The sequence below is a fragment of the Dermochelys coriacea genome, chromosome 25 (assembly GCF_009764565.3).
Source record: "Dermochelys coriacea isolate rDerCor1 chromosome 25, rDerCor1.pri.v4, whole genome shotgun sequence".
In the NCBI taxonomy this organism is placed as follows: Eukaryota; Metazoa; Chordata; order Testudines; family Dermochelyidae; genus Dermochelys; species Dermochelys coriacea.
In genome coordinates this window covers 14,420,474-14,436,922 of record NC_050092.1, presented here as the reverse complement: position 1 = coordinate 14,436,922, position 16,449 = coordinate 14,420,474, and the positions used below count along the sequence as shown (strand labels likewise).

Genomic DNA, 16,449 nt, shown 5'->3' with positions numbered 1-16,449 from the left:
ACTTTAAAACATTAGTTAATACTCACACCTTCACGTGATATGTATATTGGTATTCTTGGTGTACAGATGGGAAATTGAGGCAGACAGAGGGAAAATGAATCCAGGATCCTGCTTCCCACACTCTTGTTTAATGACTATGTCACACACCCTCTGATCTGGGAATAAGAAAAGAAGGACTTGTGGCACCTTAGAGACTAACAAATTTATTTGAGCATAAGCTTTCGTTAGCTACAGCTCACTTCATCGGATGCATTCGGTGGAAAATACAGTGGGGAGATTTATATACACGCACAGAGAACATGAAACAAAGGGTTTTATCATACACATTGTAAGGAGAGTGATCACTTAAGATGAGCTATTACAGCAGGAAGGGGGGGGGAGGAAAACCTTTTATGGTGATAATCAAGGTGGGCCATTTCCAGCAGTTAACAAGAACGTCTGAGGAACAGTGGAGTGTGGGGTAGGGGGGAGAAATAACATGGGGAAATAGTAGGCTGGAAATAGCCTACCTTGATTATCACCATAAAAGGTTTTCCTCCTTCCCTCCCCCTTCCTACTGGTAATAGTTCATCTTCAGTGATCACTCTCCTTACAGTGTGTATGATAAAACCCATTGTTTCATGTTCTCTGTGTGTGTATATCAATCTCCCCACTGTATTTTCCACCGAATGCATCCGATGAAGTGAGCTGTAGCTCACGAAAGCTTATGCTCAAAGAAATTTGTTAGTCTCTAAGGTGCCACAAGTCCTCCTTTTCTTTTTGCGAATACAGACTAACACGGCTGCTGCTCTGAAACCTGAGCTGGGAATGGAACCCAAGAGTCCTGACTCCAAGTACCCTGCTTTAACCACATCAGCAATTGCAGAGGTGGCTTTTTAGATGTAAACAAGCATCCCTAAGGATTGAATTGAGACCCACCAAACTCACTTCAAACGGGGGCAGCTAAGTAGCTGATGTCACATGCAATCATTGTGGGCTGGGGCTGGATTGAAACTGGTGACAGGAAGGTGAAAAACCCCCGAATGAACCAAAGGCAGCAGAGATTTCTGCTCTCACTCTGCTCTAATAAGAAAGAGCTTCCCCTCCTCTCAACCTTCTGGGGGAAGAGGACAGCTTCCTCACCGACAGTGTGTGTGTGTGTGTTGGGGGGGGCAGCCTGTGACCTCCACCCACCCAGAGGGGGCAATTAGAGACCACCCCCTCCCCACCAAGATGGACAATTAGAGATCATCTCCACCACTGGGGCAGGGAGAGACCTCCCACCTCCCTCCATGTGGGAGAGCTAGAGACCTCCCCCACCACTACCAATGGGGGCAGTGAGAGACCTCCCCTACTCATGGGAGATAGTGAGAGACCCCCCTCCTCCCCCACCACTACCCATGGGGGGCAGTGAGAGACCCTCTCCTCCTCCTCCCCTACTCATGGGAGATAGTGAGAGACCCCCTTCCTCCCCCACCACTACCCATGGGGGGCAGTGAGAGACCCTCTCCTCCTCCTCCCCTACTCATGGGAGATAGTGAGAGACCCCCCCTCCTCCCCCACCACTACCCATGGGGGGCAGTGAGAGACCCTCTCCTCCTCCTCCCCTACTCATGGGAGATAGTGAGAGACCCCCCCCCCTCCTCCTCCTCCACCACTACCCATGGGGGGCAGTGAGAGACCCTCTCCTCCTCCTCCCCTACTCATGGGAGATAGTGAGAGACCCCCCCCCTCCTCCTCCTCCACCACTACCCATGGGGGGCAGTGAGAGACCCCCCCTCCTCCCCACCACTACCCATGGGGGGCAGTGAGAGACCCTCTCCTCCTCCTCCCCTACTCATGGGAGATAGTGAGAGATCCCCCCTCTCCTCCTCCTCCACCACTACCCATGGGGGGCAGTGAGAGACCCCCCCTCCTCCCCACCACTACCCATGGGGGGCAGTGAGAGACCCTCTCCTCCTCCTCCCCTACTCATGGGAGATAGTGAGAGACCCCCCCCTCTCCTCCTCCTCCACCACTACCCATGGGGGGCAGTGAGAGACCCCCCCCTCCTCCCCCACCACTACCCATGGGGGGCAGTGAGAGACCCTCTCCTCCTCCTCCCCTAGTCATGGGAGATAGTGAGAGACCCCCCCTCTCCTCCTCCTCCACCACTACCCATGGGGGGCAGTGAGAGACCCCCCCTCCTCCCCACCACTACCCATGGGGGGCAGTGAGAGACCCTCTCCTCCTCCTCCCCTACTCATGGGAGATAGTGAGAGACCCCCCCTCTCCTCCTCCTCCACCACTACCCATGGGGGGCAGTGAGAGACCCCCCCCTCCTCCCCACCACTACCCATGGGGGGCAGTGAGAGACCCTCTCCTCCTCCTCCCCTAGTCATGGGAGATAGTGAGAGACCCCCCCTCTCCTCCTCCTCCACCACTACCCATGGGGGGCAGTGAGAGACCCCCCCCTCCTCCCCACCACTACCCATGGGGGGCAGTGAGAGACCCTCTCCTCCTCCTCCCCTACTCATGGGAGATAGTGAGAGACCCCCCCTCTCCTCCTCCTCCACCACTACCCATGGGGGGCAGTGAGAGACCCTCTCCTCCTCCTCCCCTACTCATGGGAGATAGTGAGAGACCCCCCCCTCTCCTCCTCCTCCACCACTACCCATGGGGGGCAGTGAGAGACCCCCCCCTCCTCCCCCACCACTACCCATGGGGGGCAGTGAGAGACCCTCTCCTCCTCCTCCCCTAGTCATGGGAGATAGTGAGAGACCCCCCCTCTCCTCCTCCTCCACCACTACCCATGGGGGGCAGTGAGAGACCCCCCCTCCTCCCCACCACTACCCATGGGGGGCAGTGAGAGACCCTCTCCTCCTCCTCCCCTACTCATGGGAGATAGTGAGAGACCCCCCCTCCTCCCCCACCACTACCCATGGGGGGCAGTGAGAGACCCCCCCCTCCTCCCCACCACTACCCATGGGGGGCAGTGAGAGACCCTCTCCTCCTCCTCCCCTACTCATGGGAGATAGTGAGAGACCCCCCCTCTCCTCCTCCTCCACCACTACCCATGGGGGGCAGTGAGAGACCCCCCCCTCCTCCCCACCACTACCCATGGGGGGCAGTGAGAGACCCTCTCCTCCTCCTCCCCTACTCATGGGAGATAGTGAGAGACCCCCCCTCTCCTCCTCCTCCACCACTACCCATGGGGGGCAGTGAGAGACCCTCTCCTCCTCCTCCCCTACTCATGGGAGATAGTGAGAGACCCCCCCCTCTCCTCCTCCTCCACCACTACCCATGGGGGGCAGTGAGAGACCCCCCCCTCCTCCCCCACCACTACCCATGGGGGGCAGTGAGAGACCCTCTCCTCCTCCTCCCCTAGTCATGGGAGATAGTGAGAGACCCCCCCCTCCTCCTCCTCCACCACTACCCATGGGGGGCAGTGAGAGACCCCCCCCTCCTCCCCACCACTACCCATGGGGGGCAGTGAGAGACCCTCTCCTCCTCCTCCCCTACTCATGGGAGATAGTGAGAGACCCCCCCTCCTCCCCCACCACTACCCATGGGGGGCAGTGAGAGACCCCCCCCTCCTCCCCACCACTACCCATGGGGGGCAGTGAGAGACCCTCTCCTCCTCCTCCCCTAGTCATGGGAGATAGTGAGAGACCCCCCCTCTCCTCCTCCTCCACCACTACCCATGGGGGGCAGTGAGAGACCCCCCCCTCCTCCCCACCACTACCCATGGGGGGCAGTGAGAGACCCTCTCCTCCTCCTCCCCTACTCATGGGAGATAGTGAGAGACCCCCCCTCCTCCCCCACCACTACCCATGGGGGGCAGTGAGAGACCCCCCCCTCCTCCCCACCACTACCCATGGGGGGCAGTGAGAGACCCTCTCCTCCTCCTCCCCTAGTCATGGGAGATAGTGAGAGACCCCCCCTCTCCTCCTCCTCCACCACTACCCATGGGGGGCAGTGAGAGACCCCCCCCTCCTCCCCACCACTACCCATGGGGGGCAGTGAGAGACCCTCTCCTCCTCCTCCCCTACTCATGGGAGATAGTGAGAGACCCCCCCTCTCCTCCTCCTCCACCACTACCCATGGGGGGCAGTGAGAGACCCCCCTCCTCCCCACCACTACCCATGGGGGGCAGAGACTCCCTCCTCCCCCACCATTACGGAGGGGGAGGGGGAGCGAAAGGTTCCACCCCCACACGGGAGAGGCGTGGCCTAAGGTTACGGCCTCGCTCGGGCCCCACCCCCGCGCCTCCCCCCCCTCCGGGTGTGCGTGCGTGCGTCACGGCTCCGCGCGTACGGGGCGCGCCGCGTCACCACCCCCGTGCGTTGCGCGTCACCCTGGCCTGGCGCGCGGCGACGGCGTCTGGCCTGTTCCGCTCCCAGCGCGTCGGGATCGGTCCCGCCGCGGCGCGAGCCGGTTGATTCGGTTGCGTCCGGCCCAGGGGACGGTTGCTTCGTTGGCGTCCGGCCTGGTGCGCGCGGCGGATCCAGGGCCTCGCGTAGCGCGCTGCGCCGGGCTCCGTGAGGCGAGGCCCCGCCGGCCTGAGGGGGGAGCCCCGCTCCTCGCCGCCGCCATGAGCGTGGAGGCGTACGGCCCCAGCTCGCAGACTCTCACCTTCCTGGACACCGAGGAGGCCGAGCTGCTCGGCGCCGACACCCAGGGCTCCGAGTTCGAGTTCACCGACTTCACCCTCCCCAGCCAGACCCAGACCCCGCCCGGGCCCGCACACGGGGGCCCGGGGCAGGGCCCGCCGGGGCAGGGGCCGCCCGGACAGATCGAGGCACAGGTGAGTCCGCGCCGTGGGTGGCCTGGGCGGCGGCTTCCTTCCGCCGTGGGGGCGCCGGGGAGCGGGGCAGGAGCGTGGGGCTGCGCGATGGGCCCGCCCCTGTCCCGGGGGCCGCCGGGGGAGCCCCCCGGCCCGGTGCGGGCCTGGCGGCTCCTCTGCACCTGGGCCTGAAAACCTTTTCCGCCCTGAGCCCAGCCAGGGCTCCCGCCGGCCCAGGCCCGGTGCTCCGCGCTAGCGGGCTGCAAAGGTTGGGGGGCCAGGGCGGCACTGGAGCCGGTGCACACCTGGCGGGCCAGGGGGAACCCTGCGAAAGTGTCAGATTTCACGGTTGCGTCAGGAAGGGTTGGTGCCTTCCTGCGGTAGCGAAGTGTAGCTGTGGGGAGCAGCTGGCTGTACCCTATCTAGCTTCTGCTGCTTATGGGAAACCAGGGCAAATCCGGTGGCATGTCCCCTTCCAGTTCTGAAACTTATTTTTGAGGGCAACAAATTCTGGAAAACATTCCGTGATTCTAAACTATGCCCTCCCCCCCATCCCTCTTTTCCGATGGCATTGTTGCTAAGCTGGTTTGTTGTGGGTTTGCGTGTATGCATGTGCCTGTCAACGCAACCTGGGATTGAAGTTCAGAGACTTTTAAAATGTAACGGGCAAAATAGAAAAATATTTTTAGGGAAATGTGGTAGCAACTAATATACCACTGCGCATTAACCTTGTGTAGTGTCTTTATTGATATTGAAAAAGAAGGGAAACTAGGATTTTCTTGGAATAGTGAGTGAAAGAAAAGAGGAAGTTAGGGGGACACGTACACAATGAAATACTATAATTGAGGGCAAGAAAAACTTTTATGGCTCCCAAGAGCCAAGTACATGGCAGAGGGGCATTGCTGGCACATGATGGCATATATCACATTGGTAGATGTGCAGATGAATGAACCTCTGATAGTGTGGCTGATGCAATTAGGCCCTATGATGGTGTCCCCTGAATAGATATGTGGACAGAATTGGCTGTATGGTTTTATGGCTCTGTATGTGGGGGGAAAAATTACATTGCTGTTTTTAAAAAAACCTGAAGCTTCAAAATTGCTGTAATACTTAAAAAGATCACAGAATATGCAAATTAGTCAACTGCATGGACAAACTTCATAGACAAGCAAATACTGATATAATCCCAATGCCAACAATGAGCTGTTTGTAAACAACGTGCAGATTAAAATGTAAAATAAAAGGTGAATTGAAGTGCTATTAAAATAAGTTTAAGATCCCAATTCAAGAATACTGTACGGACTTCCATTTCTCCCTTTACATACGGAGATTTATATTCAGAGTTCTGTTCTCTCCTACAGTTGACGGCTGCCTAAGGCAGAATTGGGGATGCAACTCCCTGAGCTGTTTTAGGTGTTCTTGATGTCTTTTACTGTAAAAGAAACCCAGATTCCTGAACTCAAATCATGGCAGTTGAAAGGATTCTCAGTTCATCTTTATTGGTCTCTTTAATCTGTGCACTCTGATATCAAATCTTAGCAAAAACCCAAATTGCATATATTGAGACAGAGGACTTTTTTTAATAGAAGATTAATAAATAAAAGGGGGAAAGATTAACAAAATTGCATTTTTTCATGCTTCACTTGGCTACCATCTTATCCACATGCTGTTTGTATAGAACCTTTAGTTAGATTACCTATACAGTAATCTTCTACATGTATAGAAATAATCACACATCCTACAAAAGAGAACCATACTAATATCATGTGTTGTCCTCCCAAAAGTCTTTAAGTCTTTTGTAAGTTTCTAAATAAATTGTACTTTGTAGTTCTATCACATCTGGGTAGTATTCCCTTCAGATTTTTCTGGTTAGGAGTCTTACAGGTGCTAAAATCCTCTGTCTGAGGATTAATACCAAATATAGTTTACTTTAAACATGTGGTTAGAAAGAAAAACAAATGTAGAAGTTAAAACTTGTGTGCAGTATGTTTAGGTACTAACAGATAAAATCTGTAGCCATCCTGTGGAAAAAGTTGTTTTTATATCTCTTTAACAAGCTGCTGAAACAATGTCCTTAAGACACTTTTACAAACTCATATTTTTCTTGATACTCATTTTGCCTCCAAATACTTGTTTCACAGCTTGATTTTTTTTTTTTTTTTTAGATGTTGTACAGGTAATGTTCCTTTTGAACCACAACATAGCAAGAACTATAGCAAAACTAAGGAGATCTAATCATGTTACGTAGCTGTCCAGTCCTGTACATTTTAGCAGACTCAACTTGTGTTCATGTTGATTGGGGTCTTTCCCAAAGGCTTCTGGGACTATTTTGCTGCCTTAAGTAGATATGTAAATTTGTAATCTGCCTGTGCAGGAGAAGTAACTAAAAATATAACTTATAGGGCCTGAAAGTTGATCATTTTTAAGTATTTTTTCACTTCATTAAATTCCGTTTAATCTTATTTTTAATATGAGCTCATTGTTTACTTGCTGTGAAGTAATGTTCAAATGTCTCCCCAACTCCTAGGTGTTAGGAGGAGAGAGAGTTAAATATGTTTCCTTCACCCACTCTTCTAACAAAGTATGGGCAATTGATTCTTCTCTCCATCGTGACTTTCTTCCTCTAATGTATGTTAAACCATGAATTTGAGCATTTGTTGAAGTCGGGTGGTGTCCCACCACTGACAAAAGGTATAAGGGGGTCAGCAGTGCGAAAGTAATGGCCATACTATTTTTTCTTGCCAAAAGTCAGCTGATTCAGCCATCCACCTGTAGCTTATACATAATTGGCCTTTTTAGATGCACTATGATGTTTCTGATTTTTTTCACTACAGCTTCTATTTGCTATCTTTCCCCTGTTGTCTCTTACAACTTGTTTGTTTTCCATTTCCCCACTCTTCACAGTATTCTCTAAACTAGCATTTAAATTTGTAATGTTGGCATATGTAAGTTAATACTTACTAACAAGTTTTTGAAGATTAGTGTAGACAAGTCACGCTGTCTGTCTCTCTCTCTGTAAAATGGGGATAATTGTTCTGCCTCACCTCAGAGGGGTGTTTTGAGGATAAAATTAAAGATTGAGGTCTTCAGGTACTATAGTAATGGGGGCCATGTAAGCACTTACAGTAGAAAAGTAGTGTGCCTTGTCTACGCTAATTTTTAAAATACGTAAGCATGTTTTAGTTAACATCAAACCTTATAATATGCTAGGTAGACAAAGCCCAAGTGTCCTAAGACTTGTACATCTTACTGAGGAACCATGGTTTGATGACAGCTACCATTGTTTGTTTTGTGATTCTCATTTTCTGTATCATGTTAAACTTAGATTGTGTGCTGTTTGGGATTCTCTGTTTTGGTAAGGCCTAGCACATATCTAGATGCATAAAAATAAATACTCGTGATGGGACAGTACGCTGTACTGTCCTGGGGACGACAACCATGCCGTGCTGGAATGGGTCTTCCACCCAGTACGTAGCCCTGTAGCCTGAAATGAACCGGTTTATGTGAATACTGGAAGAGTTCCATATACTTGTTTAAGTGATTAGTGTTTATCCCACTGTAGCTTTAAGCTTGGTACCTATCTTATAAGTGGAAGGGCAATAAGTGGATACATTTATGCCCATGTATAGGTCAGGGGATTGCCAGGCAGTGGTGGTTTTTTTGTTTTTTTTTTTTTTTTCCTTCAGAAATTTAGAATGGTACTTCCAAGATATTTTGTTACCACTGACTTAGGAAGAAGTTGTATGTTCAGGAGAAGCCTCTATTCAAAGAATCTTTCAGCTACTTTACCTAAACAGGGTAATGCTGCTCTGTAATTTTGTCTCCTGAGTCTGATAGTGTTGCTGATCAGTTTTGCAAGGGAAGAGAACAAAAATGCTGAAGGACAGACCAACTCTTTTGTGGTGTCAGTATTTTTGTCTAAGCCCCCGTCTTTCAAAATGTTTTTACTAGAGTGCTAAATTCATTTTTTAAGATGAACACAAGACTTCTTTAAGCAATTTTTACCAGATCATTAACAATATGTGTATAGGCTAAAATTACAAGAAGGTTTTAAAACAATAGTTGAATCACTTCCTTATTACTTGTCTGCCAAGCCCTGAATCTAGGCTACTCATTGTACCTAGCAACAGGTGACATCACGCACACACAAAGTTCTGAAAGGATGGAAGCTCCGTATGATATCTTGGGTATTGCTGACATGGTCAGTTTTTGCAGGAGTACAGCACAACTCTGCTCTTAGCTGTTGAAATACTTTTAATTTCAGTGTCCTTTAAAATGAAAACCTGTACAGTTCCACAGAAGCTAATTATCCACTTTGACATCTAAATTTATATAAGCAGCCAAACAGTTTGATTACAGACAAGGCAATTGACGACAAGTTTAATATATAATTGCTTTTTGAATTTAGGCCATTTACATTCAAAGTGCACCAGTATGTGCTCATATTTGTACTGTAAGAAATTCAAATTATTTGAAGATCTGAATACTCTTTTGTCATGTTTCATGACCCATTAATGATGTTTTACAGTTACAAAATTGCACTATATATTTAAGGAAGTTACCGGTTATCATCTTTGTGTCTTCCAGGGGACAGTTGTGCAGTCATTTAGCTAATAAAGTTTGAATTTGTCTTTCTTTGGAGTCAGTCCGACATGCTGCTGTTCAGTATTGCAGTCGCTGTGGCCATTGGAATTCTTCTTTCCTCTGTGAACCTTGATTCCTCATGTAGCAGCACTCTTTAAGCCCCTGGGCTGACTATAGATCTTTTAAATACAAGAAATACTTTGAGGAGGTAGTTACACTAAAGATCCATACTTTTAGGTTGCTTGGCCCTGTGCCTTATACCACACCTGATACATTTTTAGCTTGCAAGTGTTAGTCCATTCTAATTTGTATTTTGTAAATTAGAATTTATTGATTTTGAGATTAACTCAGGAATTGGGTGTTAATTAACTATGGGGTACTTGGATATCTAGATGAGAGGCACGCAATGAAGCAGATTTATTTTGTTTTAATTTTATGTAGCTTTTGCAATACTTCTAGAAAAAACTAAGGCTGCTTCACTGAGAGATGTAGTGTTCTCTTAATATGAAGTCTAGAAAGAATGTGCCTCCGTCACTTCTTGGTCTTGGTTTTGCTCAGACTGCAGAGAGGTTTATTCAGAAAATCCTTGAGTTTATTAATGGGAACAACAAAAGTCTGAAGAAACTTAGAAATGAGCTCAGAAGCCAGCTTTTTTTGGATTTCATTTTTTTAAGGTTTACCATCTTGTCATGAGGATAGGGGTAACGAGTTTCTCTGTGGAAATGCATATTTCATTGCCTAAGAGAACTAAAGAAATAATTTGAAGGTGAAAGTAGATATCAAGAATAGGCTTTGCATTAAATGTCTGACTCACTAAACACATTAAAATATTAAATTAGTATCCAAACTGTGGGCCTCACACTGACCAAATCTTAAGCATTAAACTTCCCTTTACTATGACATTCAGAGGGAAATACTTGACATTCATTTGCCTGATCAAATCTAATTAACCTAATCCCCATAGAAGAATTTAATTATATCATATGTCCCTTGAGAAAGTCTTTCTTCTGTGGAGTAACTTTAGCCAATACCACTGCTCCAAAATGTTATGTTGATTAAGCCTGTGCTAATCAATATGCTCAGATTGTGGTGTGTGTTTTCCCAGACTTCATGCCTGAAGGTGGATTTGGGATTAAGCAATATTCCTCTTTATGTTGTTCCTTGCTTGCCTGTAGTGTGATCTTTCTTACAAGATGATAAGTCAGATATGTGGGCGGGGTGGACAAAACTTTTTGGGACATGCATCCTAGTTTTGTTTCTTTTGACACCAATATATTAGCTGAGCCAGTTTGCACGAGTGTCTGACAATCTAATTATTTATCTGCTTTCTAAATGTTATAATTAACACTGGAATTAAACTAGAGCACCTATAACTAACTCTGTGTGGCAATGGCTGCTTTAATCTTATATACTGGGTCAGATTCTTTTCTTGATGATCTTCATTACTAGTAACAGAAGCACCCAAACCTGAAGCACTACAGAGATGCTGGGAGAAGTGGTAATTCAGCTACTGCATTCTAAATATCCCTGAAAGTGTGATCATTTTATTGCATGCATTTTCTTTGTGCTTATCTCCAGTGTCTGAGGAGCTAATGTGACATAAGCATAATAGAAATATATTTTGTCTAACATGCATAAGATTGAGATTTGGAGCATTAACTTTGCTCATGCACATCCTGAGTCAGTGTTGCAGAACTGCATGGTAGTGGTGAATAGTGCTCCATTAGTGAAGGTGTAGAGCAATCACTCTTGTTGTACAGGCTTTGTTGTTCTGGATCTTTGAAATCATGTTTCTCTGAAATTTGGCAGACAGGCCCTCTGTTCAGACTGAGTCTTGCATAGTTTGTCTTGGATTTTTTTGTAGTGATAAAAAGCCATTATTTGAGTTTTGAATTGGAAAAATCATGAAAAAGCTAAAACAAGCTTGAAAAAGTCTTGTCTTATATATAGTAATTTTCAAACGTTCTAAAAGGCACAGTATTTTGTGATGCAGTATGTTGTATAGCTAATATTACTTCATTTGTGCATTAGGTACTTTTTGTTAAAGAGCATCAGACACACTCAAGGAGAGCACTGAATGATGATCTGCCTAGAAACCATTTTTGTTTAAATCTGTTTTCTGTACTTCTCTCATTTTTTAACTAAGCTTACAAAAACAGGTTATTTTTGTTTGAGTTCATTTACTCGTTGATGTCCTCCTGTAATGGAATCAATAATTTTGATGTGCTAAACAAAAGATTCTGGCCTTGTGGACCAGGAACAGCAGAAATAGATATTGGGGGTGGGAGGTGGGGAAGGACCTAGATAAATAAAGATCCTATCTTCAGGTAAATATCCTTAGGAACGTATGGGGGATGAAAAAAACATATTTGACACCTATATAATTGAGCATAATTTGTGATTTGTTTAAATTCTGACTATGGGCAGAACAGCAGCCCATCTATATTCTTAAACTTTCCATATTTATTTTATTGGATTGTTCTAGCATCTCACATATAGACTCATATCAGTCAATATTTGTTTTGTTACCACTGTATACTTCAGTATTATCCTTTCTTACAACTACTTTTCTCTCCACATTAGACCCTTTCAAAAACTTGTTACATTATCGTAAGAACTTGTGAAGTAAATTAGTGCCCCAACCCCAGTCTTTCTGGCATGGGGTATAGTTTATAATTGGGGCATTGACTATGTAACTTCCATCAAATTTCTTTTTTAGGTTAATGGTCCTGACGGGATCCTCCAGAATGGTGCAGTGGATGATAATGTAGCTAAAACCAGCCAACTGCTTGCAGAATTAAACTTTGAAGAAGATGAAGAAGATACCTATTACACCAAGGATCTTCCTGTGCACGCTTGCAGGTAGTCTGAGATCTGCATGAACTTCAGAGGGAGCCTCAATTAGGCTTAAAAAGAAAAGGAGTACTTGTGGCACCTTAGAGACTAACAAATTTATTTGAGCATAAGCTTTCGTGAGCTACAGCTCACTTCATGAAGTGAGCTGTAGCTCACGAAAGCTTATGCTCAAATAAATTTGGTAGTCTCTAAGGTGCCACAAGTACTCCTTTTCTTTTTGACAATACAGACTAACACGGCTGCTACTCTGAAACCTGTCAATTAGGCTTAAGTAATCACAATGAAAATTGTATATATCTTAACGACATTGCATACCCAATAAATATCAAAAGGACATTGGAATTGGTGTAAATATGTAAGATGTAAATATATCCTGTTTCACTGTAGCCAAACTTAAAAATTAATAAGTTTGAGAGCCATTTTGTACACCTTTTAGTGAAGCAGTTCCTTCTTACCCAACATAAATAACCTTCTTTCTGACTTTAAATGAAGCAGCCGTCCATTGGTTAAACACAGGAATGGAAATAGGATTTTAGCTTTAATCCTAACTCTGCTGTTGATTTGTAATCTTTGGGAAATTGACAGATTAAGTAAAGTTGTTTATCTGTAAAGTGGGGATATTTACCCAACTTTCAGGGGTGTTGAAGACTAATTTAATGGTTGTAAAATGTTCTGAAGGCCTTGGATGGGGAGGTACTCAGCAGAAGTGACCAAGTCTAGAGTCCTGTGTCGTAAATACACAAATGCTGAGTTAGCATACAAGCAGCAGGTACATAGCTTAACCTAAATACGAACAGTACTAGTCCACTGCAGTTTCTGCATATTGTAACACAGTATCATAACAAGGAATAGTGCCCTCTGGCAAGGCACTATATACATAATACATGAGGCAAAGAACCCGTTCATATAAATTCAGCTGCTAAAATATTTGTCTCAATTAAAACTGAGAGATGTTTGACCTCAAAATGAGAATTTAGTTAGTGCAACTTGAATGGAAGTGTCTGAGGCTGACTTGGTGGTTTAAAGGCTGAATTGCAGAGCATTGCAAAGATTCTGTCAAAATGAAAATTAAGAGTATGGAATAATAGTTTAACCTGTCTCACACCATTTCCCTAGTGCCACCTAGTTGCCAATTTCAGCTTATGTCTATAGTACAGTGAATGGTCTGTGCGTTTTTAATTGTACATTCCCATAAATAGTTATCTGATTATTTTTACTTTTCCCTCTTTGATTTTAGTTACTGTGGTATCCATGACCCAGCTTGTGTGGTTTATTGCAATACCAGCAAGAAGTGGTTCTGTAATGGGCGTGGAAATACATCTGGCAGGTAAGTGACTAAATGGCAGAAGTGGCAATAATAAATTCTGTTTGTAGAGAAAACAAATTAAGTTTCTGATGCAGCCTACTTCATTTTCTCATGTGATTGTTGACTCCAAAAGAAGGTTGGCTTTTAAACATCCACTTGAGGTTTTTAACATGCACAGTTAACCTTTTTTTAAAAGAAATTTGCCCTGTGGATCTGCATGTGAACTTTTAGCTTCCTTCCCCACCCAATCTTCCCATTATCACCAGCACATACCAAGGAAACTATCACCTCCTCAAAGTCAGTGACTTAGGAGAGTTGTCTGAGTGAAGCTAGCCATAGTTTTTTTTGGTCATTTGTCTACCGCATGAACTTTGTTTCCTCTCCCCTGCTGATGCTCAGCAGCATCCATAATTGCTGCTCTTGCCCTGCAGTTGATCTGTAAGGAAGCCCCTCACTTAATTACTACTAATTTTTTTTTTTTTTTAAAAATGCGTGTTCTCCCTGGGAGCCAAGTCATTCCTTCCCATCTGTCCAAGGGCTTGTCTACATTTACAGCTCTGCAGTGGAGTAGCTGCAGCGCTTAGGGAACACCCTGCCTACACAGGGAGAAGTTCTCCTTTCAATGTAGGTACTCCACCTCCCTGAGAGGCGGTAGCTATGTCAATGGGAGAAGCTTGCCTGTCGACATAGCACTGTTTTCACCGGGGGTTAGGTCAGTATAATTATGTCACTCTGGCGTGTGGATTTTCCACACCCCTCAGCAACATAGTTATACTGACATGAAATCCTAGTGTAGACCAAACCCTCGAACAGCACCTTCTCATCAGCTGAGTGAAGTGCTGGTGGTTAACTTCTTCTGTTGGCAAAAATAGCAAGTATTTGTAACAGACATTCTTTGCGTTTAGTGCCATCTGATCTGTTCTATTGTTTTAAATTAGGATTAAAACGGAGTCTAGTGGCCAGAATTGTTTTCTGCATTAAGTGCATACGAAGTTGTGTGTGTTCTGGTTTCAGCCACATTGTAAATCATCTCGTGAGAGCAAAGTGTAAAGAGGTGACTCTTCACAAAGATGGCCCTTTGGGAGAGACTGTCTTGGAGTGTTATAATTGTGGATGTCGTAATGTGTTCCTCCTTGGCTTCATTCCGGCTAAGGCTGACTCGGTAGTTGTATTACTATGCAGGTGAGAGAATCTCTTTTTGGGGGGAGTTCAAATAAAGGCTAAAACAGAGTAGAATTTGATGGGATAGCCACATGTATTTCTAAAGGGCAATAATTCCTGTTTTTCACATAATACCAAAAATATTTCTTGCATTCTGAGCTGTCATCAGGCACTTTGTGGGTGACTGCTTAGGCTTCATGTATTAAATAACATTTTTCAAGGCATACTGGAATAAATACATTTTCTATTCTGGGAAATCATCCTAGTTTTATGAAGGGAGTCTCAGGCGGTGAGTCTTTCCTTTCATTAAACACATTAAACTTTTGAATAATTTTATGTCAGATATATCAAAGTAACACTTCTAGTTAGAAGCTGACACATTAACCTCTAACTAGAGTGGTGTACTGTGGTTCAGACTGACAAGACTTCTCTCAGCCCATAAGATTACAGCTGTTCAAGAACAGAGTAATCTTATATTAAATTGAAAATGGTCCTCTAATTGAACATAGTCATGAAATCATGGTCTCTACTATATCTGATAAATGCTATAGCTTGCCATTTATCTAGCAGTAGAAGATTCATTTCTATGGTAAGCGTCTATTCTCTTTAATTATGTAATGGCATATTAGAAATAATCCTGTCTCTGTTCTGTATGCCATCCTAATGAACAGTAACGGAATCAGAGGCACACTCTTAGGAACTTGCTACCTTAGATGCTAGGATTGTCAAAGTGATGCAGGATCATTCATGAATATTTTGAGAGCGCTCATCTCCATGATCTCATAGTGGCAAGTGCAGCACCTAATCATAGTGGACTCTTGGTCCAATTTAATTTTTGAAAATATTGAAAGATTTGACTTCAAAAGTATAACTTCACAAGGGTAAACTTGTTTTAACACTTGTCTAATTTAATAAATTCATTATCAATATCTTGATTGTGCAGGCAACCGTGTGCCAGTCAGAGCAGTTTAAAGGATATTAATTGGGACAGCTCACAGTGGCAACCTCTTATCCAAGACCGCTGTTTCCTTTCCTGGCTGGTAAAGATTCCTTCTGAACAGGAGCAGTTGAGAGCACGTCAGATTACAGCTCAACAAATTAACAAACTGGAAGAACTCTGGAAGGTATGTGCCACTCTAAATTAGGAATGTGTAGCCAAATATTAAACATTCTATGTATTTAACCATGATGGAAGAGACCTCCTTATTAACCATTTGTATTATGCCATAGGTTTACACCGCATTTTACATTCATGCAGACATGTTCCCCACACCGACTTTACCATCCAAGTCTTGACAAACTGGACATAGGATAGCAGTTCATGAGAGTGAAGGTTTGGGAGATTACTAATCAGATGGAAGAAAAGATTGTTTGGTTAATAGTGGATAATGCTTTGGGTTCTGAATTTTTGATAGCATTCTGCATTTTTGAGTAGATCACAAAATTCCAACACACTTGATCATTTAACATTGAAAGGACACTGCCAGTTTAAACTGTATTTGTAAAACCAAATTTCCTTACCTGTATTAACACGTTAGATTAAAGTTCAGTTCTACTCTAAGCAATGATTATATACAAATATCTGAGTAAGGAGATGCCAATCTACTCTTGGTATTCAGTCTTATCTAACTTCGGTGACAAACTTTTACTTCTAATAGCAGTTCAGAGACAACCCAGCTAAGGGAGAGCAACTTCAATGAATTTTCACAGTTTTAATTGAGGCTAGAATTTTGCCTTAGGTCATTTATTATTGATAGTGGTGTCTGCCCCAGAGAACACAACTTAACTTTCATGTCCA

General features: G+C 45.1%; 1 protein-coding gene and 1 long non-coding RNA gene across 3 annotated transcripts in view; one reads left to right on the top strand and one right to left on the bottom strand.

Moving 5' to 3' along the window:
* Window positions 1–29: 29 nt before the first annotated feature.
* Window positions 30–1,315, bottom strand: LOC122457482. The gene is made up of 2 exons (XR_006277022.1): window positions 797–1,315; window positions 30–155 (listed from the first exon to the last, which is right to left on the bottom strand). It is a non-coding gene; the product is annotated as an uncharacterized LOC122457482 (long non-coding RNA).
* Window positions 1,316–4,296: 2,981 nt separating this feature from the next.
* Window positions 4,297–16,449, top strand: part of UPF1 (UPF1 RNA helicase and ATPase) — a 28,605-nt gene continuing 16,452 nt past the window's right edge. For both annotated transcript variants that reach the window (XM_038383625.2, XM_038383623.2), the window contains exons 1-5: window positions 4,297–4,765; window positions 12,048–12,190; window positions 13,422–13,511; window positions 14,505–14,672; window positions 15,595–15,775. In XM_038383625.2, coding sequence (XP_038239553.1) covers window positions 4,553–4,765; window positions 12,048–12,190; window positions 13,422–13,511; window positions 14,505–14,672; window positions 15,595–15,775 — 795 coding nt within the window. In that variant the 5' untranslated portion in view covers window positions 4,297–4,552. The remainder of the gene's footprint in view (window positions 4,766–12,047; window positions 12,191–13,421; window positions 13,512–14,504; window positions 14,673–15,594; window positions 15,776–16,449) is intronic.